Consider the following 24,879-nt stretch of genomic DNA (forward strand, 5'->3'; position numbering starts at 1 on the left):
GTCGATTTCTTCCAAAACTGAAACAAGAGGGCAAAAAGTGATGCTTATAAGGAACTCACATCTACATGGAGAGAGAGTTTGTCAATTTGTTCACTGTATTGTGGCAATGCTTGAACCATCTTTTGCAGATCACGAGTGGATAATTCACCACCATCTCTAGACAAAAGACACTCGACGTTAGATATGTTGTGCCACTATACTAAAGATAAGAAATGCCACAAAATTCATTTTCTTCATTTCAACGTGCTGAATACTGCGACAAATTATCTCCATCATCCACAATAATCATCAGTGATGGCTCCACAAAGGTTCTTTCTTCCCTTTCGCCCATAGTGTATGTTCATTTATTGAAATAATATATTTAATTGCATAGCAAAGTTTAAATATTTCATTCAAAAATATTTGAAAGTTTTTATACAAAACAAAAGAACCAATTTTTGAGAATTGCTAGTAGTTCACTCACTGCGAGAAAGAGAGAAATTGGAGAACCAAAAATAAAAAAACTAAAAGTTGACATCTGAAAATTCATAAAAAACGAGCAGACAATCTGAGATAGAACGAGTACGAAAAGACTATTAAGAAGCAAAAGTTAGCCCAAAAGTTAAAAAAATATTTAGAATGCAAAAATACTATGGATACCAACCTAGAGTGTAGTGACAGTGTATAGATTGGTGTGAGGAGCACACTCTAGGGCCCAACACAAATTATCCGAACTATTCATTACTCTAATAATTTTTCGATTCGCCCTACGAAAAATCAGCATAATCAGATACCTATAAGTGTTTGATCTAATTGTCTAACTTTTCTTTAAAATTCATTCAGAATTCAAGATCCTTCCAAAAATCGGCGTAATTGGACAACTGTAAGTGCATGATCCAATTGTCTAACTTTTCTTCAAAATCCATTCAGAATTCTAGATCTTGAATTATGAATGAAAAATAGGAAGATTGGATCACGTACTACCTTTGTTCGATTGAGGTGATTTTTTCAAGGGCAACTAAAAATATATATTTTAGAACTAATTAATGGCTCAGATCATTTGTGTGGGGTTCTAAGTGGGCCCACTCACTCACGTGTACACAATTTGTATACTATAAGTCAGTACCCATAGTCGAGTTCTTCAGAATAAGCACCCAATTGGGACTCTCGAACATGGATAAGAAGACACGTTGGGAGAATAAAATGAAAACAAGTGAATACAAAGCAAAAATAATGAGAAGGTGATGGTAAATAATATAAGCAATGTTTTAAAAACAAGACCAGACAGGCCGATTAAACTATAGACCGATGCATGTTCCAGGTCAACCACCCAAAATTGTATTAGCCACTGAACTGGTCTATTTTGAAAAAATCGGCCAAACCCAGTGATTGAATCATCAAACCGGACAGGGATTGATGATCCAAACCGGTCTATTTACATATATTTTTCATTTTAAATTGCCAGCTATAAAATTTTTCTAGTTAATTATAAAAATTTACAAATTTACATTTATTACGTAATAATGACGTCAAGGTTCGATTGACCCGATGGTTGAACCGGTGACCCATCAACCCGGACTCATCTCCGGTTCGCTCACCGGTCCGGTTTTCACAACATTGAAGACAAGTGTACAAAGAGAGAGACTAAGAAGGAAATATCATGTGCTAGAGGCTCCCATTTGGACCAAAAGTCTATGGCTAGGTATTCAATATGTAGGTAGTCTCACTATAGAACCAAAGGCTATTGCAGGGTGTTCAAAGCTCATGTGGACTTGATACGGTGGTAACAGTTGTATGCAGGTGTTGGGCCTGCTGGCAAAATATGGGAGGTTAGGGTATTCATCTAAATACCTTTACTTGTATGTGCCACTGCCTCTCTTAATCATTTAAGAAATATTTAAACCAGACATATTTTTCTTTTAGCAAGTTCTCTTCTTGCTCTGCTTCAACCTTATTAACCTGATATGGAGACCCCCGACATCGGACACTTGGCAAGGTTGTATCAAAGCAATTATAGAGAAAAGAAGTAACAAAAGGAAAACAACAACTTCGAAGGCAATCAGTTCTGAACTCAATTTTATTCTCCATAGAAAAGGTGCCTATCAATAACAATAAGCCTAGTGTTTATAAGCTACCCACAAAATTTTTATTCTTTTTCCCCGAGGCTAAACCCTATATTACTACCATGGAAATAGTAATGAAATTCTGACATTAGATAATTATCCCCAGAATAAAGCCTAATTCATTTTCAAACTTGTTCTAAAAATCTTCACCAATTACCCGACCCAACCCCAACACCCCCACTAAAGTCCAGACACACCCCTTAAGTCCAGGGGCAGCATTATAAACCTAGCTTCAATTTAGCAACTTTGATGTTTTTTTTTTGGTAGGTTTATTATGTTACTCCCTCCGCCCATTTTTAAGTGTCGAGCTTCGTAACTCCAACTTATTGAGACATCATCATTACACCTTTCATATCAACTTTTATCTCCGATTTCCCTACTTACCCCTCTATGGAGACATCATCATTACACTTTCACTCACTAACTTTTCCAAATGGAATCTACTTTTAGGGGCAAAATAGAAAATGTACCAACTTTTACCGACTAATTTTACAAAATGGACACTTCTTAAGGGACAGCCTCAAATAGAATACTGGACTCTAAAAAAGGGACGGAGGGAGTATCTTCATTGTGATTGATTGCCACATATTTGAGACTTAAAGTTATGAGGCATAGAATGGCTTTATGCTAGCTCATTTTTCTCAAAACTTGGTTTTCGGCGAAGTAGTTCGTAATAAACATAAAATAATATACTATCAGGCTAATAATACGATCTCAACATAACAAAGCATAAACTCACCTAGAACCATGGTGAACTTGCGCAGCTTTATTCTTTGATACGAAGCTTGTCATCTTCTCATGTAGTCGTTCACTAGCCTGGCAAGGCAGACAATGCTCAAAGAACACCCCTAATATATATACTCAGATGGAACAAATAAATTAAGTTACACATACATCTGCGATATGTGCATGCCGAAGCTCTAGCCAGATAGGATCATGGTCCTCCAAAAGGACTTCTTTTTTCTCGGGTACACCAGCAACTTTGCCTGGGGCCTAAGAAGTACAATTGCCTTGCTGTGATACATCATAAAACACCCAACATGAATACTGGAAAGCAAATGGGATTAAGAAAGAAGTACTTACCTCATGCACATATTTATTTCCCTCCATATTTAATAAATCATGGCACATGGCATCATATGTCCATTCATGTATCACAGGAGCAATCTAGGTAAGAAAAATAAGCATGGTAAGCCGATAAGAGTAGACAAGATAATAAGCACATCTTAACCAAAACATGCATCCAAGAACCTGATCTATAGATCTATCAACAATAAGCAATTCGCACGTCTCTGTCTGGGGGAAGTTAGGGAGGTTAGCTTTGTATCTCGCAAGACAATTCCAAACACCAGCAGCAAGCTTTGTGGGGATTAGATCACGAAATGTTGTCATTGTGTTCATATCAAGGGATTTGGCTGCACGATAGCGTACGAAAGGAAATTCCTGAAAAACACCAGGCTCATGCACACTTACAAAATGTACAATACAACATGGGTTTAAAGTTAAGCGTCTCAAATTACATACCCGTAATGAAGCAAAAACCGTAGAAATCCGAGTGGCCATTTCATTCAAACATGCATGACCTTTGCGAGTACTCTCCTCATCCCCAAAAAGTTCCTCTAAAGCCCTCTCATTATCAGTGACAAATCCCTACACCGATGAAACCAAACATAAGAAGTGCCGTGAAGTACAATAAAAATATTGTAAATTTTTTTTTCCCCCAGTTACCAGGGTTGTGCATAAAAAGTATGAGATGGGAAGGTAGGAAGCATAGTTTAAAATGCAGAACATTAAGAATAACACTGAGAAGAATATTTCAACACTCATTGAGCTCATAGATAAATGTCTGTAAAGAAGGAAACAATTTGAGCAATTGCATTATTGCACTCATAGGTGTTACATGGGAACCTCGCATGTCATGTTACACCTCGCATCGGAAGCAATATGGCGATTTTCGATCAAATTTTTTTTCCGAACATTATTCCTCTCACTATGAGATTCATCAGAATTTCATTGGTTGCTGGGAAAGAAGAGGCATGGCAGACATAAAGGGGAATCAAACTATTTAATGAAAGAGAGTCAAGCTCCTCGGATAAAAGAAGCTTTTGAAGGGCAGGATTGAAGAAGAAAGAGAATGCAATTTCCCATTCAGTAAGGGAATCGGTCAACACACTCTGTCAGAAGGGATAGCATCAATAACTGATAGGTGGCTCAGGGGTGTCAGTTACTCGTTCGTGCAGCTACCAAATTGAAGAAAAGCGAGGAGTGAAGCGTGTCTAGAAAAGGCAATCTCATTCTGAGGCAAATGACCTTAAGTTTTTGGAACGAAAAACGAAGAGAAATAGTTTCTGTCTTGTCTATTGGGTTGCTATTTTGACTAAAGTGATGAAACCATTAGGTTCTGAAGGATGCGAGAGCAAACTCAACTTAACATTTGAGGAGGCCAGCCCTAATCAGTAAGTTAAGGAGAGGAATGGTCTGCCAGCAATCTAAAGAAAGCAGGCCACTGCTAACGGAAGCCCCCTTTGGAGAATGCGTTAGTTGAAGTAGTTCTAGAATGCAGACATATCATCTTTGTCTTCAATTCTAGGTAGGATAGTCAGAAAAGAAAACAATAAGGCTAGCTCAATCTAATCAGTTAGAAAGTTAGAAGGCCGGGGATGAAGTCAACTTGCTACTGATTGATAATGAAGCCCTGGCAAAAAGAGGGAAAGGTGTGAAAGTGAGACGAGACTACCCGGGATGCAGAGATGTCATGCAGATGGGCATTGCATCATTCTCTTTTCCAAAGACCCTGGTTCCAGGCGGAGTAATTAACAAGGACGGATCAAACATTCTGCTTTTGTTGTTGATCCAATTGGTGGACGGAACTGCATTGCTGGCTCTCCCATGCATGGGGGGAGGATTCTGAGTTACGTCAGGCTCGCTATCAGCTTCCCCTTTGAATTCCAGAAGGCCCTGATCACGAAGGTCCTGGATTTTGTCCTTTAAGCCAAAGCACCTGTAGTGGGGTTTTCACCGGACTAGGAAAAATACACTAGAGCACGTGCAAAGCAAGATACCACGTATGTGGCTAGAAGCCGACCACGTGGTAAGCACGGGAGCACCACGGAAGGAGCATCCAAGATGGTGTACGTAATAGCACGGCAACACCGCATGAGGGTGCGTAAGGCCGAGCAAGGTTATTAACGGACGATAATGAGCAAAGGTGCTCAACATGATTGCCAAGCAAAGGGCACGAGCACGTAGTAATGGCCGAGCTAAGCCGACCAACGAGATGGGCGGCTGGATTGGTCCAGAATGTTCTGGAATGAGTTCCTTGCGTGATAAGGATGGGTCCCGCGAATAAGGGAATAATATATTCTGCCATGAAGGGGAGAGATAGAGTTACTATATGGAATGAATTCCATATTGGTGGAGTTTCCTAACGAAAGTAGGACTTTGGCTCATTGGAGGAAAGAGTCCCAGAAGGACTAGGGTTTCCTATACCGGATAGAAAACCTAGGGCAACAAGGCTACTTGGAGAGCTAGTCATACGAAATCTATAAGTATGAGGTAAACCTAATGAGAAAAGGCACGAGCTATAATTTTACTTACTGTCTTCCTTACGAAATTAGGGTTTAGTATGAATATTGAATTTGGTATCAGAGGGCCTTTGCCGACGAGAGGCAGAGGTGCGCTCACCGTGTTTTTGCTGCAAGTTTTAGGGTTCCGGCGAGGCTGTCACGTGCGTTGGGATCTCAAAGAGTGTAGTTCAATATAAAGTGGATTTTACCCTTTAAAATTGGCGCCGTATGTGGGAAACGAAGTAACTCTTTTAGGTCACGACCATGACGAAACAGGATCCTAAGACCCGGTGGTTGAACCTGGGTGGAAGCGGGGATAAAATCCCGCCACCAGCTCTGAAAAAGCCGCTGCAGGGAAAGGATAAAGAGACGGCTATTCCGAGAAAGCCCCATTTGAGCTTCCGGCCCGTGAAGATGAGGAGGGGAGCCAGAAAACAGGTGATAGCAAGAAAGACAAATCTCCGTCTTTTCGAGAAGAAAGGCGTGAGAAATCCGACAAGCGTTCCGTGAGTGTTTGGGACTACGATGATAGTCTCAAACGAAAGGAACATGAACTGGAGGAGTGCGCTAGGCGCATGAAAAGATGTGAACGAGAAATACCCAAACTTAAGAAACGAGGGACCTACGTGGAAAGGTCAGGGAGTACACACTCCAGGGAAGCATAGAAGGGACTCTCCCCAGAGAGGAGAGGAAGGAGTCTAACCCCGGAGGAAAAACAATCGAGGAGGCATCATCGAGATAGATACGAAAGATCTGACTCAGATTAGGAGAGAGAAGAGGAGCGCAGGTCAAGGCGGCACAAGGAGGGGGCTGCAACCGCACGAGACGTGGTGCGAAAAGCCCTCTGCAAACTTACAGCCTCTCCTCTATCGAAGAGACTGCAGGATGCACGGCTCCCAAGTAGGGTGAAGCACAGTACGCTCGTACCATACAAGGCGAAACGGACCCGGTGGCTCACATTCAGCACTACCGACACCAACAGGCTATGTTCATGCACAACGGAGACGATGCTATCATGAGCAAGATGTTCCCCTCAAGTTTGGGAAAGGTGGCCTTGGCATGGTTCCACAAATTGGCACCAAACTCAATCAGAAGTTGGAAACAACTTTCCGAGGGGTTCACTGGATGGTTTCTAACATGCCGAGCAGCCCCAAAAACTTTCGAGGTGCTATCCTCCATGAAACTAGGGCCCGATGAGTCACTAAGAAGTTATGCCAAGACGTTTTGGGAGGCATTTAACGAGATCGAGAATTGCAGCGAGGAGTACGCGCTGGCTACTTTCAAGACCAGTTTGATCTTGGGAGGAAAACTACGAGAGCACCTGAACATGTATCCAGTTGATACGCTGGCCAAGCTAACGGAAAAAATAGAGTAGCAAGCTCGGGCCGCCAAGGACGATATCTTACGAGAAGAAGATAAGCGCCCTACAGAGCAGATGAAGGGGGGCACGAAAAAGGCCACCCAGCCTGAGCAGAAGCCTTATGAAAAGAAAAAAGACTATGGACAGAGAGACTATGGACAGGGGAAGAAGGAGAACAAGCCTGCTCCAGATCCGAGATCATTCTTCAGTGTAAATACGGTCTTTAAAGACCCTCTTTGCAGGATTCTTTTTAGAAACAGCCCATGGTTCAAGTGGCCAATGGATAAAATACCAAGGGACTTCAAATCCAGAAGGGAGACCAACGAGCGGTGCAGTTACCACAAGGACTAGGGTCACATGACCAAGAACTGTGAGTCTTACAAGAGGTTCTTGGAGGAAAAGGCTGCAGAGGGCCTCTACGACGAATATATCAAGAAAGCTCCGGGTAAGGGGGGGGCAGCCATGGAGTTGGAGTATGTTCAGCCACTACGAGGGGTGATCTAGATGATACATGGCCTAGCTGCTCCCTACACTCAAAAAGAAGTTAGGATCTTGAGAAGGCAAGCGGAGCATGACAGTCATGTGATGAAGCTCGGCAAAAAGAGAGCACGGCCGAACGGAGGGACAGACGACGTGATTAGCTTCACAGATGAAGATCTGAAAGAAGTACAACTCCTCCATAATGATGCGTTGGTCGTTACCCTACGTGTGGGAGACTACGACATCGAGAAGATCCTCGTGGATCAGGAAAGCTGCACCGAACAATTGTACGACAAGGCTTTCAAGCAGATGGGGCTGGATCAAGCCCAGATCGTGGAGTCCATAACGCCGCTAATTAGGTTCAGCGCGGATGCGGTATGGCCCATCAGAAGGGTAACCTTGAATGTCCGGGCAGGATCGATAGTCCTGCCCACGGATTTTCTAGTGGTAGATGTGTCATCCTCTTACAATGCGATCATTGGGAGGATGTGGTTGCACAGAATGAAGGCGATATCTTCAACCTACCACCAGATGATAAAGTATCTGAGAGCGGATGGCATCGAATGCATCCGAGGAAACCAAAAGGCCACCCAGCAATTCTTGGTCCAGATCGTGAAGAAAACCCCAAAGGCGCATTTGGTAAAATCGGTAGAGGTCTCGGACCAGCCGACACTCGAAGATGTTGAGGGAGATCCAACCAAGAAAGTGATAGTGGTTGAGGGATTGAAGAAGGTCCAGATTGGGGATGACCCAGAGAGGTACTTCCTTATCGGTGAAACCTAGCCAAGCAAGAGGAACAAGAGCTGGTTGAGTTCTTGAGGCAGCACATCGATGTGTTTGCATGGACGCCCCAGGAAATGCCAGGGATAGACCCCGAAGTAATCTGTCACCACTTGAACTTGGATCCCCAGCACAAGCTTGCCGTCCAAAAGAAAAGGAGGTCCGCGATACAGCATACGGTAATAGAGGAGGTTGAGAGACTCCTCGAGGCTGACACAATCTGGGAGGTGTACTATCCGGAATGGTTATCCAACACCGTTGTGGTGAAGAAAAAAAATGGAAAGTGGAGGGTCTATGTGGACTTCACGAGTTTGAACAAGGCATGCCCGAAGGATAGCTTCCCTCTGCCAAGGATTGACTAGCTGGTAGATGCGACTGTCGGATACAAGAGGATGAGTTTCCTTGACAAATACCGAGGATACCATCAGATAGCTATGTACGGCCCCGACCAAGACAAGACATCGTTTATAACGCCGCGAGGGCTGTTCTGTTATAAAATGATACCATTTGGTCTGAGGAATGCAGGGGCAACGTACCAGAGGCTCGCAACTAAGATGTTTAAAAAGCAGCTCGGCAAGACCATGGAAGTCTATATCGATGATATGGTAGTGAAAAGTAAAGAGAGAGGGGACCACGTGATGGACCCGAAGGAAACCTTGGAGGTGCTAAGAAGGTATAGCCGGAAGCTCAACACATCGAAATGCACTTTTGGAGTTAGCTCGGGAAAGTTCCTTGGGCACTTGGTGACAAGAAGGGGCATTGAGGGGAACCCCAATCAAATTTCTGCGATTCAGAATTTGGCAAGTCCCCGGACTATGAAAGAGGTCCAGAAGTTAACGGGAATGGCGGCTGCACTTTATCGATTTATAAGCCGATGCTCTGATAAATGCAAGTCATTCTTTCAATTGTTAAAACGAGAGTGGGTATGAATGGGGAGCAGACTGCGAACAGCCATTCCAGGAGTTGAAGCAGTACTTGGCCTCTCCCCCGCTGTTGTCAACCCCCGAGTCTAGGGAACCACTGACACTATACTTGGCAGTGTCGGATCACGCAGTGAGTGCGGCGCTCCTACGGGTAAGGGACGCCGAGCAAGTCCCGGTCTACTACGTGAGTAAGACATTGTTAAGTGCGGAGACGAGATACCTCCCGCTGGAAAAGTTGGTCATGGCCCTGCTGATAGCAACAAGGAAACTGCCTCATTACTTCGAGAGCCACCCGATCATCGCGTATACGGAATTCCCGTTGAAATCCTTGCTTCGAAAAGCGGACTTCTCGGGGAGGATCTCAACTTGGTCGGTGGAATTGAGCCAGTACGAGATTAACTACCAGCCAAGGACAGCGATTAAGGGCCAAGTATTAGCCGAGCAAAGAGTTCTTACCCCCAAGGAGGATCCTAAAGAGTGGAAGATGTACGTGGACCGGTCAGCATGCAACAAAGGATCTAGCACAGGGGTGGTGATCTTTTCCCTTGAGGGACTTGTCCTTGAACAAGCTATTCAGCTTGGGTTCATCGCGTCAAATAACGTGGCGGAGTATGAGGCTCTACTCGCTGGACTACGTAGTGCTGAGGTGTTAAACGTACAAAGGTTAAGGTTGCATTGTGATTCAGTTGGTTGTAAAGTAACTTTCTGGGGAATATGAGGTGCGGAACGAAAGGATGGTGGCCTACGTAGAGGTGGCCAAAAACCTACTCAAGAGATTTGAGAAGGTTCATGTGCAGCAGATCAACTCGGGACAAAACGCGCATGCAGATTCGTTGGCCTGCCAAGCTTCGGCGGTTCCTACGGAGTATAGGATGGTGACTGTCGAATATTTGAGTAGGCCGAGCATAAAACAGACCGAGGAGGTGGTATTAGAACTTGAGTTGGGCCCGAGCTGGATGGACCCAATAGTGAGTTACCTACAGGACGAAATGCTCCTGGCCAATGAGAGGGAAGCTCATAAGATCGAGACCAAATCTTCCAGGATCGGGATTTCACTGGAGGGGAATTTGTAATACAAATCCTTTACTGGGTCATACTTGCTATGTGTGCACCCCACAATGGTGGATAAGGTCCTATATGAAATCCACGAGGGAACGTGTGGAGGACATGCTGGTGGCCGGTCCATTGCCCACCGGGCAATTTCTCAAGGCTATTGGTGGCCACACATGCAAGAGGATGCAAAGGCTTATGTGAAAGTATGCGAGAAGTGCCAGAGGTTTGCTCCGATAATACAGTCACCAACCGAAGCCGAGGACCTGATACCACTTACGAGTCCATGGCCGTTTGCCCAGTGGGGGATAGACATCGTGGGACCAATGCCGAAAGGCTCAGACAACAGGAAGGTCCTGTTAGTGGCCATTGACTACTTCACGAAGTGGATAGAGGCAGAGCCTCTTGCGAGAATTACTAAGCCGATGGTGGAGAAGTTCATGTGGAAGAACATCATCACAAGGTTTGGTGTCCCCTTCTCTATTATATCGGACAATGGGTCTCAATTTCAGAAGAAATTTAGGGCTTTCTGTGCCTAGTATAAGATCCGGAACTACCATTCCACGCCGGCTTACCCGCCGAGCAACGGGAAAGCAGAGGCTTCAAACATAACAATCCTTGGAGCAATCAAGAAGAGGCTTGAGAAAAAGAAAGGCAAGTGGCCCGATGAAGTGCCAGTGGTCCTTTGGGCATACAGAACTACGCCAAGGAGTTCCACTGGTGAGACGCCGTACTCGCTTGCATATGGGACTGAGGCGGTAACCCCTCTCGAAGTAGGGTTGCCAACCAATAGTACAATCCTGGTTGAGTTCGGGGGTAATGACAATGCCCTAGCACATGAGCTCGATTTCACCGAGGGAAAGAGAGAGCGGGCATTGGTCAAACTAGCATCGTACCAGGAGCAACTTATGAAAAGATATAACAAGAGAATTACTCCCGGGGAGTTTGGCGTAAGGGATCTGGTCTTGAGGAAAGGTGCTCGGGAACACCAAGATCAAGACCGATGGGAAGCTCGGACAAAACTGGGAAGGTCCATACAAAGTAACGGAAGTGGCTGGAGTGGGGGCCTATCGTCTGGCAGATCTGACGGATATCCAGTCCCTAGGCCATGGAACGCGCAGAGTCCGAAGAAATTATGGGTCTGAGCAAAGCTAAGTAGCTTGTGTTTTTTTGAAATTTTCGTTTAGGATTTATTTTTTGAATAAGTTTGGCAGTGTGCCACGTGATAGGATCGTATGTCTTTTACTTTCGAATAAAATTTGCCATTGTGCCTCAGTATAGTCATGAATAATAATCATTTATGTTTAATGGGTTTTTGCTTCGTTGCAATCGTTATGTTTTCGTGAAGTTGTGAATAAAACTTGCATTTTTTTACACATTGTTGGATTGATTGAATTCTTGTGTTGGTCTGAGCATGAAAAACGCTTAAGTATGGGCCCAAATTCTTTATTTAACTCCACACTGGGGAGCAGTGAGTGTGGAGAATGTATCAAAAAATCGAAAATTCTAAATGAATTACTATTCAAGTAGTGTAGGCAACGATGAGTGCCACAAACCAGACTTGGTCCCCGGATGGGATAGGTACGAAAAAGACCTAGATAATGGCAACGAATAATGCTAGGCTACGAATAAAGCCAAGCACAAAGAAGCTTGGACCCGAGCATTAAAGAATGCTCACAGTAAATGAAGGCCAAGCACGAAGAAGCTTGGGCCCGAGTAACGAAGAATGCTCAAAATAGACATAGGGCCCAGCGCGAAGGAGCTTAGGCCCGAGCAACGAAGAATGCTCGGATAAATAGTCTACACACGAGGAAGATTATACCGAGAATAAGATTAAGTGCGAATAAACTTAGGTTAGGGTAACAAATAATAACAGATCATAACTAAGTACGAAGGAACTTAGATAGAACTAGAGCAGTGAACATAGCTCTGCGTAAGCTTAAGTACGAACAAACTTGGGGATTAGCAATGAACATTGCTAACAAATATTGACTAAATCCAAAAAATACTTAGGCTTAGGGCTACGAAGAAATGCCCGAAGCATAATATGAGCTAACAGTTAAAACAACGAATATAGCACTAAGAAAGGGCCATGAAGAGCCACCAGAGTACAGCCACGAAGGGCTTAAAAGATAAGTGCAAGGTACCACTCAAGTCTTACGGCCATAAAACGAAGGGGGCCACCAAAAATCACCAACACCCCGAAGGGTCCACAAGTAGAGTAATGTATGTTCAAACGCCACGAAGGGCACCGAATTAATAAATTTTTGAAACGGCCACGCATGGCCAGGGAACTTGTTTCATCTACCACACAGGGTAGGAATGAGAGAGAGAAGGGTTAAAAACTTACCGAGTTAGGCAGCCAGGGCACTCATCTCTTGGTCAACGTCAATAACAGGAACAGCAGGATTGGCAGGTGCTGCAGGGTTGGCCTGGACAACTGAATCAATTGGTGCATGAGGGTGCGTTGGACCAGAACGGTCAACGGCCGTGGCGGCAGCAGAACTGCTGCCAACTTCTTGTTGGCCAGGAATGACTTGTCGAAGGAAGCACAACAGGAGCCGGAGGGCCAGCCTCATCATCACTGATCTCAGTTTCAGTGATGGTTAGGTCTAGACCCTCTGGGACCCGATCCTGAGCCCAAAGCGGCAAGTCCTCTTGCACACAAGCTTGACCAGGGCAGTACGCCGAGCACTTGGCCCAAAATTATTAGTGTTTACTATTGAGTACTGTTGTTGTATTAATGTTTTCCCAGCATGCTAGTACGTATAGGTTTGTTCAATAGTAATAGACTAGGCTAAAAGTCTATGCTGTAATAGTTTTGTCAGACCATTGGTGTAGTTATGTTTGGCACCAATTATATATAGTACTATTCCCTGACGTCATGAATGATGCATATGGTTGTACTATTGTTGCCTCCTTACGCCTATAAAAGGAGAGCATCACCTCTGTAAAAATCAAGTTAATGAAAGTCAATGTTTACTACCTAATATATCATGTGTCTTATATTCACTCTCTTTGATCCTAACCTACTTTGTGTTTGTACCCACTTCGTGTCTGTAAACTTGGTATCAGAGCCATGTCTTCCATTCGGCTTAAACCCTCTTCTGGGAACTTCTTTTACAAAACTACTTCAAATCTTTTCTAAAAGAAAAAATTGAAGCGTATGCTCTGTGGTTGCCTTTTAAGGATCCTCCACATCAGAAACTTCATCAACTATTTTGGTTAAAAGAATTTTGTATCAGTGGGTTAAAGTACCTTGAGACTTTTGGCTATTGAGCGGTGTGTCTCGAATTATCTACCCTGGTATACAAAATTTTATTAATCAAAATTGGTTGAAGATTTTAAGTTAAAAAAAAAAAGAAGGTTTTGAAGTATGAGGGAAAGAAGAACCCAGAACTTTAAGAAAAATGAATCATCTTTTTTCCACCCACTCCTCTACTACGTCATCTTTGGTTCCTTCACGTTCCTCCACCAGTAGAAATTCCTCCACCTCTTCTTCTAACCTTAAGTACTTGTATGAGTTTGAATACCTTCCTGATGATAGTAAGGTTCCTCTTACTGATCTCTCTTTCCTAAATCCCTATAATGCTTTTATCAGACCACAAACTTCTGTAAAAAAGACCGTCACCCAACTTTTCTCCACAAAACGCCCAACGTCCGTAAAAGAATATGTTCAAGCCTCTAAGTTTGATCAAAGCTTCATAGCAGCTATAGAAGCTGAACAACTTTTACCTTTAGAAATGCCGGTTGATTAGCCTCGCCTTTGGCAACAACAAGGATTTACCCATCTTCACTTTAGAGCAATCAGATTGGCTGTCACTTTCCATGGTAGGAAAGGTTTACCTGTGACTTCCAGACTTGCTCTGGTAGTTTTATCCAGTACCAGCACGCATGTATTGCTACAGTCCAAACCACTTTAAATGCTGGAACTATGATTTTTACCGTCTACCCCAATTTTAACATGCCATTAGCAGATCCTCATTTGCTATCCGCCTTGAAGGTCCAAGTTCAAATTGGTGGTGCCTCCCAAATCTCCACCACATATGCAGCAACCCTTCACTACCAAATGGCCTATCGTCTCCAAAACCATGCCTTGGACATGTCCTTACCGTCCTCCACAGATGAAGCCCTTTTCCTAACTGTTAACGCACCTCACCAAGCTTCCTGTGTCCATGTACCACAACAGATTTCCCGTCCTGAGCTTCTCAAGCTTCTCCCAGAGTCTTGGGTTACAACTTATGAGAAAAATCAAAACAAGCCCATACCTGTCCAATCCTCAAATCCAACTTTCATTTCAAAACCTGATGGTACAGTAGAGATTTCTTTCCCAAAAGAAACCTCTGCCTCATCCTCCATCCATCCTGTCATTTTTCCCTCAAGAATTAACATGTTTGTGGACGGTTCTAGGCCTGGCCCTCCAATTAAATATTTTGATCCCAGTGGCCTTCCACTCTTCTATTTCAAAAATCCAGAAACAGGTCATTGTTATTTTGATGCCTGTGATTGTGATGAGTGTCTAGAAGACAGTCTCCTAGAAGATGATGAGGACTTTGAAGATCCAGGTCCATGTTCCATATGTCCTTCGTCACCTCCCACTCCTTGTAAATCTCCACCTCCTCCTCAACCCCCATCTGATGATGGTTCGTCAAGTCAACCGAGTGGATGTTTTATGTTCACCTCATCTTCTTCCTGGACTGAAGCAGATTTTCCTCTTTTGGAATTTCATAATTCCCAAGAAAGGACGACCCATCGGCATAAAATTCCAGACTCTACTACCATTCTCCCTGATGGTAGTACCAAAGCAGTTTCAGCAGCAGGAGCAGCAATAAATTGGCAGTCAGCAAATTCTCTAGCTCAGAACAAAATTCTTCAGAGAATTGCTAACTCCCAACAAAATTTGGAGAATGTTGTCCATAAGACGTTATCAACTTTGGAACTTCTTATCAGAGACTTGCAGCAGAAAATTCAAAATGTTCACCAGAAACTTCTCCAGATGGCATATGCCAACCAAGCATTTTCAGCAGCTTTCTCTCAAAAGGATGCTGAAATGAAGCACCTAAAAAACCAGTTTCACTCACTTCAAGCTCAACAATATTCTCAGCAAAAAAGCCCATTTGACATGTTCCCTTCTTCCTCTCAAGAATGTTTTTCTGGGTATCCTCAAATGTCTCAACCCTTACCTATAAATCCTTCTTCAGGATTTGGTAAGTCCAATATCTTTGGGAGCTCGTCAGCTTTTCTTCCTCCACCAAAAAGACCATCTCCACCAAAACTTCTTTTCCCAAAGCCCCAGATAAAACCTATCCAGCCTCCAACAATTCCGTCTCCACCATCTACATCTACCTCTAACTCCAACTACCTCTACTCCTTCCAAACCATCTGACCCAAATTCAAAGTCACCCCAGTTAATGGTTCAGCCAACTCCTAACCCTTCCAAAAATCCAATCTCCACTCTCCTACATACCTTAGCCACTATACCAGAAACCCCATCTCCTGAACCAACCATTGAGTTTGAATCGGATACTGAATCCATTGACTCGATGCCCATTCCTCATGTTTTCATGATGAATCCAGAAAATACTCCAGAGGAACATGTTGATGATCCTATTATTGAAGAAGGTCCTAAGTTTGATACACCTCCACCTCCAGAAATCCCAACCTTTGATTCCTTCTCACATTCCAATATCCATACCCAAGGTTTCTCCTTTGATAACATTCCCCCATCAAAATGGTTGGATAAGCTTTATGAGATTCATGTTTGGTGCACTGCTGCTATGCTCTCTCCCAACGCTACACTAAGTATCGTCATTACTAAGTGTACAGCGAAATTCCTTGGTCGTCTTCGTCAATGGTACTTGGCTCTTGGTGAATACCGACAGCTACAGCTCAAACAATTGCCAACCCTTGATCAATTTATCTCAGTCCTGCATACTGAGTTTCTTGGTGACCACAACAATACAAAAGAGTTTGTTCGAGAAGAATATCTCAGCATGAAGTGCTGTTCATTCAAACGAAAAGATCTGGAGATTCATTATGATCGTATATCTCAGAGATTTTATCTTCTCAATGGCATGGATGATGTCAATTTCAAGCAAGCCTTTCTCAATTCCCTTCCTGAACCATTGGGAAATGAGACAACAAGATTACTTCAGACAAAAGGATTGACGTTGAATGCAACATCTCTTGGTGGTATTTACCAGCACTCTTTGATTGCCTTGGAAAAATTGTGCAATAACCAGAAATTCCTCAGAACTCTTGAAGAACAGGGAAAACTTCTTGGCAAAGCATGTGACCGACCAGACTTATCTATAAAGTGCAAAGACAAGAAGTGCACTTGCCGTCCTTCATATCGGAAGTCCAAACACTTTCAGAAATGGAAGTTCCAGTCTCCTGGCAAATTTTCAAAGTTTCCAAAATCTGGCAAGTTCTCACGCCGGAAAAAATGGAAATTTTTTAAAAAGAAGAAGTTCAGAGGGCAACGAAAGTCTGATCGTTGCTATATATGCGGAAAGAAGGGGCACTATGCAAAACAATGTCCAAATAAAGCAGCAAGGGACAAAATGGTGAGCTCTTTGGCTCTCATTGATGATGATCTTGAAAATGCTGATGTCGAATCCCTGTTTTCTATCGACAATGAAGCAACAGATGAAGCAGTCCTTGCATTCACTTTTGATGATTCAGATGATTCATCAAAATCATGTGACTCTTCTGATGATCCTGACTCATTCCCCTATGAAGTCCAAACAATTGGGTTCTCCAACATCATGCTGGCTCAACCTTTAGCCAAGGTCAAAATCTTGCTTGGAAAATATGAGAAACCCATACCAGTCATCGCTTTCTTTGATACTGGTGCAGCAACCTCCATTCTCAACCCAGCAATCCTCCTCAGGTCTTATTGGCAATCGTGTTTTAGACCCTTTACAGCAGTCAATGGAGAAACTTTTGTCATCACTTTGATCAGTAAGCCTATTACCATCCAACTTTTCCCAAGATACACCATAAAACACCAAGTCTATGGTTCTGATCTCCAAGGAAAAGATTTATTGTTAGGCTTTGATATTCTCCAAAATCTCAGCAAAGTTTCCTGGCTCAAAAAAGGTTTGAAATACAAAAACTACTTGTTACCTTGGACCACCCAACCAAATCTCTTTTCCATAGAAAATTTCTCCTCCATCAAAAAAGCCATAATCCAAACTTCCTGTGCTGAATCCCATTCCCAGTTCCTCACCAAATGGTCTAACCCACTTTGGAAAAATCCAGATTTCTTCATTTCTCTTCCCTTTAAGAAAAATGAAGACATTAATCCCACCAAAGCCACCCATCATGTAATGAACCCAGAACACTACCAGCTTGCTCTTCAAGAACTCCAGCAACTTCAATCAGAAGGTTTGATTGAGCCCACAACCTCTCGGTGGGCATGTGAAGCATTTTATGTGAACAAAAGAACAGAGCAGATAAGAGGAAAGCTTCGTCTGGTTATCAACTACCAACCTCTTAATCATCTTCTGCAGGATAACAAGTTCCCTCTTCCTCGGAGAAGTGTTCTTTTTGCAAACTTGCCTAAAGCTCAAATTTTCTCAAAGTTTGACCTAAAAGCGGGTTTTTGGCAATTGGGCATTCATCCAGATGATCGTCCCAAAACTGGTTTTTGCATTCCAGATCACCACTTCCAATGGTCAGTCATGCCTTTTGGATTGAAAACAGCTCCATCTTTATTTCAAAATGCCATGATTCGGGTATTTGCTCCAATTCTATCTTCAGCCCTTGTCTATATTGATGACATCCTACTTTTTTCTCCAGCTATTGAGTCTCATGTTGTCCTACTACAAATTTTCCATTCCCTAGTCCAAACCCATGGTATCATGCTCTCAGAGAAAAAAATGTTTCTTGCTCAACCAGAAATTGATTTTTTAGGGATGCATATCTCTAAAGGTCAATATACCCTCCAGCCTCATATAGCCCCCCAACTTGATCATTTTTCTGATGAAAATCTCACAGTCAAACAAGTTCAACAGTTCCTTGGAATTGTTAACTATATGGCTGATTTTATTCCCAACCTGGCCCAATACCGAACTCCTTTCTCAGCTCTACTAAAGAAAACCCCTCCTCCTTGGTCAGCCCTTTGTACCAAAGCTGTAAAAGACCTCAAAGCCATAGCCAAAACTCTTCCTCCATTAACCATACCTTCAGATGGAAAGAGAGTCCTTCAGACAGATGCCTCTGATCTATATTAGGGAGCAGTTCTTTTGGAAGAAAACACAGATCAAAAACGCAGAATTTGTGAATACAAGAGTGGCGCATTCTCTCCAGCAGAGCTTCATTATCACTCTACCTACAAAGAAATTCTGGCAATCAAAAGAAGCATTGAGAAGTTTGAATATCATCTAATCGGTCATCATTTCCTAATTGAGATTGGTATGATGAGCTTTCCCAGCATGCTCAGGTTCAAACAGAAGCACCTTCCAAAGGCACAGTTACTCAGATGGGCAAATTGGTTTTCCAATTGGAGTTTTGATACTGTTCACATAAAAGGAAAAACAAATGTCCCCCTGATTTTCTGTCAAGGCTCAAAAAAGAAATCAACCAGTTTTCAAAAACAAAACCACATTCCTTTGTTCCTGGTTGTTTTCCCATGATTTCCTGTTTCCATCCGGTCAATTTTCCTGTCCACCTTCAGTGTCATATTTTAGAGTTAACCCTTCTTTCTAGGTGTGTTCAAATGTGTCAAAACCTTCAATATCTCTGTATTTTCAAGTATGGTCTTAATGAAGGTCCCATAAAAGGTCTACCTTTCCATCCTATCTATCCCTTTCTCACCCAGTTTGAAGTGTCTTACCATAATATCTTTTATTTCAAAAAAGAAGCCTATCTCTTCTTATGGTATTTAGTCGATGTGCATACTATAAGTGTTTGTTTTAATAAATCAGCAATCTTGGTTTATCTAGCTCATGCGGCGTTCAATCAAGTTCAACCTCCAGAAGATTTCTTTTTGAAATTTCTCCTGCTTTTTGGAAATATACCCTACTGGTAACAGAAGATTAGACAAATCCCCAACAGTGCAGGCGGAGATCTCCAATTTGCTTTTTGGACAAGTCGCAACAACAGAAGTCATCCCAATCCAGATGGTTCTATCACTTGGCGAAAGGAGTATCACACTATATTCCTCTCTGCATATCAGGAGTCTCAGGACATCCAGACTCACAATGGAAATTATCTGGTCATGACCCAAACACTGTGTTCACTCAATGGATTGACACCTGCAGAAGTTCCCTCATCTCTCCTCCATTATGAATCTGCAAACTGGAAATTCAATGATACTTATCCGGAAGAATGGCGCCAAAATATCCGCTATCTTTTGGAACAGTATTACTTGACTGACAGAACTGAAGACTCTTCTGGAAGCAGTGGTTCAGATAATCCAGAGTGTGAACCATGTGCTCATGCCACCTGTTTCTCTTTCCTTTTCCGGAAGGTGGTGAAATTATTAGTGTTTATTATTGAGTACTGTTGTTGTATTAATGTTTTCCCAGCATGCTAGTACGTATAGGTTTGTTCAATAGTAATAGACTAGGCTAAAAGTTTATGCTGTAATAGTTTTGTCAGACCATTGGTGTAGTTATGTTTGGCACCAATTATATATAGTACTATTCCCTGACGTCATGAATGATGCATATGGTTGTACTATTGTTGCCTCCTTACGCCTATAAAAGGAGAGCATCACCTCTGTAAAAATCAAGTCAATGAAAGTCAGTGTTTACTACCTAATATATCCTGTGTCTTATATTCACTCTCTTTGATCCTAACCTACTTTGTGTTCGTACCCACTTCGTGTCTGTAAACTTTCTGATGACGCTCGATACCTGGTCGTCAAACTGCCTGGATGCGTCATCAAACCCATTGTTGAAAGCCTCCGACATGTTTTCCTCGAAAATCCTCACATTTTCCTCTGCCTTTCCGAGCTCCTTCATCACCTTCGTAAAGTTAGCATCAGCCTCCTTCCTCTTGTCCTGCTCCAACTCCAGTTGCCAGTCAAGCTGCATGGTTGTATCCCTGAGCTTGAAGTTCTCCTCACCCAGTCTGTTATTCTCCCCCAACAGCCGAGCATTCTCAGCAATGAGCCTGGTCACCTCCGCATCCCCCATGACGGGCCCTCGCACATACTTCCACCATCTTTTGAATAGACTGAGAAAGGGGGCGTGGAGGTTAGAAAATCTAGAAAAAGCAAAGGATGAAAAAATAAACGAACGAGAAAAGTATCTTACCCTGATGCCATGCAAGACAGCAGTCCTCTCAAGCCTATCAAGAGATTATTCCTTCTCTTTTATCATGTCAGGAGGGAGCAAGAGGCCCTAGTCTAGGGCAATGGCAGTCAAGAAAGCTAGCAGAATCTTCAACCGAGATCGGGCGATCACCTCGGAGGAATGCTAGGGCCCAAACAACGGGGGAGGAAGAGCTGCCCGGGGCTAATTGGGAAGCCGGCAGAGGGGCATGAGTCCGAACAGAGGCAGCATTAAGTTCTTGAAATTTGCGAAAGGACAACTGATCCTCGTTGTCCTCCCCACCAAAAGCGTCTTGACAAGACCGCTTGCGAAGAGCATCGGCGAGACTATAGAAGGGGAGCCCGAGGTAGTAGCTCGGCCGGCAGGCTTGGAACTATGAGAAGCGGAGGAAGGACAGGAACCGGAGCGACCAACCATGGTCGCGAGGTTTAGGCGGCGGGACATGTCTTGTTCAGCAAAATAGTCGGAGGGAGAGATGTGAGTAACGTGACCTGAGGAGGAGGCACCACTATCCTTGATCCGGACTTGGGGGATACCAGTGGGAAGGTTGATTTCCCCCTCCTGTGCAGCAACCGTGACGGCGCGGTTACGGCGGTCACGGCGATGATTGTTGGGACGAGAGAGGTTGGCCAACTCTTGGACCTAGAGTTCAAGGGCTGGAAAGGGGCACTCAGTTTTGGCCTCGGGGCGAAGGATGACGCCCCTTGTGTACGTAGGATGATAGTCGAGTAGAATGTGGGCAGCTCGGCCAAGACCAGAGCCGATCACACCAGGGATACAGTCGTAATCGAGTGCACGGTGGATATCCAACTGGTGGACCAAAGAGCTGATGGTGCGGTGATTGTCGTTTATGTTGGGGGCTGCACGAAAAAGCAAGGTAAAGAACATAAGCAAAACTGTACAAAATGTAATACAGAAGCCCCTTTCGTTTGGCTGGGTTCAATTCCCATGTCATGCGCCCCACTTATGGGGTGGCTCCCCTTCCCCTTTCCCCCACTAACAACTAACTCTCTAACCCACTGATGTATATCGGCTTTGGTAAATAAAAAAAAAGGAAAAGGAAAATCTGCTCGGGGAACGACGAAAAGGGACTCACATGGACGGCCAAAGGCGTGGGGTACATGCAGCCCAGAAGGCCTACCTTCCTCATCCCTCTCCTCCCAGTTGCCGGTAACAATGAGGAAATCGTCATCACCTCGGGCAGAATCGGGCGTGTGGGTAACGAGCTTCCTATTCTTGCTACGAGCTTTAAGGTAGTATGAGCCCTCGTCTCGGGTTGAGACAACACTATACATATGTTGAATGTCCCAGAACCCTAGGTTGGTGTCCAGGCAACGATGCCCATGACCAAACGAAAAAAAACTAACTGTACACTAGAGGGGGGTGAGGCGATATGTGTTTAAGGTTTGACAAAGCAAAGAGTGAAGGGGAAGGCGAACACCTCCTTCGACTATGGACATGACGGAAATATGAAGGACCTGGTTATCGTGACCATCCCTGTCGACCTCAACGGGGGGCGAGTTCCATGTAGATGTCATCGGGGACACCGTAGCGTTCCCAAAAGGACCTCATTCTTTCAGGAGTGTCACATAATCTCCTAAAACAGCCTGTCCTGATCACCATTGCAAACTAGGGCTAAAAACTCGAAAAGACGGAGAGGAAAAAAACGAAAGGACTTACACAAGAATAGTGGGGGCTGGTGAGGCGTTTCCGAAGAGAAACAGAACGATCGGACTCAGGAAGGGTTGGCAGCAGTCGCTTGGAAGAAAGATGAACAGTAACAATGGCGAGAGTTTTTCCCATTCTGGATAGAGAGAGAAAGCAAAGGTTGAAAATGGGTTGAAATGATTAAAACCCCAAAAAAGGTGGGGTGACGTATCGAGAACGTCACCCAAAGGACCCCGTTTGGGCTGAAATTATTTTCCCTTCCTTTCTTCTCTTTTCCATAGGTTCCAAACAAACCCATAATGTACTTAACTAGATTGTTGATATAACAGAATGGAAACAAGCATTTATGGCACCAACCCCAATTGAATGGGACACATGGCATGCTTGGGTTGGGTTTGATTAGCCACTGACCCACTGCATAGAGATTTTTAAGATCCTCAAGTTCTGCCAGGTTTCTCTATTTTCCTAGTAATATATTTAGGAAGTGAAGACACCAGGAAGTCTTGCTGAAGTGAAATCAGAACAGAATTCACAATATTTTTAACTACAGGAGCACGATGTACCTGACTATCAATGGCAAAGTACTCCAGGTTCATCTGCAATTTCTCACCATATCAGACTATCAGTACCATGTCACAAAAGCAACTATGCTAAAAATTTAAACAGCCAGCACATGCAAAGTGTTTCCATGAAATCACAGAAACAAGGGAAATCTTGCAAGGGAAAAAATCATAACCTCTCTCAAGGCACCTATGCGAGCTAAAACACTTCCATCTTTCTTGATATGACTAACCAATTCACGTGGAACAGGTGAACTGAAAAAAACGAATGCCCTAGAAACAGAACATGGTGAAGGACAAGACAAGAGTGAGTGAATTTTCCTCAACAAAACTACTCATAACTTCCAAAAGGATAAATTAATCAAACAATATCGAATGAAAAAGATCCATCATGTACTTTTTATACAGAGGTGCTCTTCCAGTCATGTCGGACAGAAACACAATAACACTGCACGACAACAAAACCAAAACATGAGAGAGATAGTGGTGGGGGTTACCATCCATATAAACCATGACATAACGTAAGGCGAAGAAATATACAAAAACATCACCAACATACAAACTTTAGCAAACAGAAAAAGGAACATGTAATATAAATACAAGAGCACAGTAAAAGTAGTTGATAGCCAAATTTGTAAACCAAAATACTAAGAAATGCCAATTGACAAAATCACAGGGAAAAATTCAACAATCATCAGATTCATAACTAGAAACTAAATCAGTAAATGGAATTCTAAAGACGTCCAACTAACCAGTATTTGGTTGAAAGGTTAAATATAAATGCATAACTATCAGCAAGAATAAAGTAAATGTATATAACATACGTAAGAAAGTGCAGAAGAAACCATTACTTCTCTTTTGTTGGCTGCATGAAGTAAATGGCATCCATGGTGGGCAATGGCTGCCTTCTCCTGTATATGTCTTCCACCACTGCAGGAAAAGGTAGAAATCACAACTTTAAAGAACATGTACATTTCAAAACAAATATATCACTGTAGCTCATGCTTAACACAGCACAATCCAGTTTTTCATCTGTTATTAATGTTGTCAACTTTACATGAGTCTACGAACTTCAGCACAGAGCGATCATTAGCAGAAACCAGAAGGCAAACCAAAAATTTAATCACATAAAACCTGTTGCAAGGGAGAAGAGAGAATGTGTATAGGGTGTTAATTAACCCTAACACAAATAACTATAATTTATTCTTTATAATATGAGAGACCATGGTTTTAAATCGCGGTATCGGTCAGCATAACAGTCGCAGTTGCGAGTAACGGATATCTGGAGTATCGGGCAATGTGTAACGGGAATCGGACACCACACTCGTGAATTTTTTTCAAGCACTAGCAAGTGCTGAAAACTTTATTGATACACATGCTCTAACCTTATTTATGACTAAATTGAATGTTTTGAAGCAATATTTTACTTTAACAAGTAGTTCTAAGTAAGATGTGATCAAATGTTGCGTTTTAAGAACGAAATTGAAGTTTTTTTCCTCATTCTAACAAGAATTTGGTTCTCAAAATATTGTTTTAGCACATGAAGGCATCTCAAAAAATTACAAAGAATACATTGTAGGATCACATGAAGGTCTGAGAAAGGGGGGAAAAAAAAAATAGAAGAAAAGTTGTTCTCGGTATTCTGTAGGCGTAATAGTCCTGTAACGGTCTTGTAACGGGGTGTAACAGCCATTACGCAATATGTAACGGCCATAAAGGCCAATACGCACATGAAATTTTCGTAACGTATAGGAACTAAATGGATGATATTTAGGTATATAGTAAACCTTGTGGGCTAGTACTAGTACCTTGGGCTTAAGCATTTTGGGCCACGTGATGTGGCTTGTGGATCAAAACCAAGGTACTGGGCCAATTCTCTGCTTGGGGCGTTAAAGGTGGTATCAGAACAATCCATGTACACGACCATGTGGGCCTTGGACTTTGGATTTGGTTTGGTTTGATTTAGTTTGGTTTGGTGATTTTAGTACTCAACCCCTCACGAGGGCACGAGGCTATAAAGGTGGGGAGCTTATAACACCCCGTCCCACATTGGAAGTCTACATGGGTGATCTTGGGCATATAACAAACCATGTGGGCTACTACTAGT

General features: G+C 43.1%; 1 protein-coding gene across 7 annotated transcripts in view; it reads right to left on the bottom strand.

Annotated features, from left to right (window-relative positions):
- LOC131308176 (SNARE-interacting protein KEULE-like) overlaps positions 1-24,879 on the bottom strand; it is a 58,198-nt gene that overhangs the window by 16,833 nt on the left and 16,486 nt on the right. For all 7 annotated transcript variants that reach the window (XM_058335003.1, XM_058335002.1, XM_058335001.1 and 4 more), the window contains exons 4-13: positions 23,624-23,702; positions 23,170-23,220; positions 22,949-23,045; positions 22,776-22,808; positions 3,627-3,752; positions 3,354-3,545; positions 3,186-3,269; positions 2,997-3,095; positions 2,842-2,918; positions 60-156 (exon numbers count right to left, since the gene is read on the bottom strand). In XM_058335003.1, coding sequence (XP_058190986.1) covers positions 60-156; positions 2,842-2,918; positions 2,997-3,095; positions 3,186-3,269; positions 3,354-3,545; positions 3,627-3,752; positions 22,776-22,808; positions 22,949-23,045; positions 23,170-23,220; positions 23,624-23,702 — 935 coding nt within the window. The remainder of the gene's footprint in view (positions 1-59; positions 157-2,841; positions 2,919-2,996; positions 3,096-3,185; positions 3,270-3,353; positions 3,546-3,626; positions 3,753-22,775; positions 22,809-22,948; positions 23,046-23,169; positions 23,221-23,623; positions 23,703-24,879) is intronic.

Source organism: Rhododendron vialii, chromosome 11a (assembly GCF_030253575.1).
Source record: "Rhododendron vialii isolate Sample 1 chromosome 11a, ASM3025357v1".
In the NCBI taxonomy this organism is placed as follows: domain Eukaryota; kingdom Viridiplantae; phylum Streptophyta; class Magnoliopsida; order Ericales; family Ericaceae; genus Rhododendron; species Rhododendron vialii.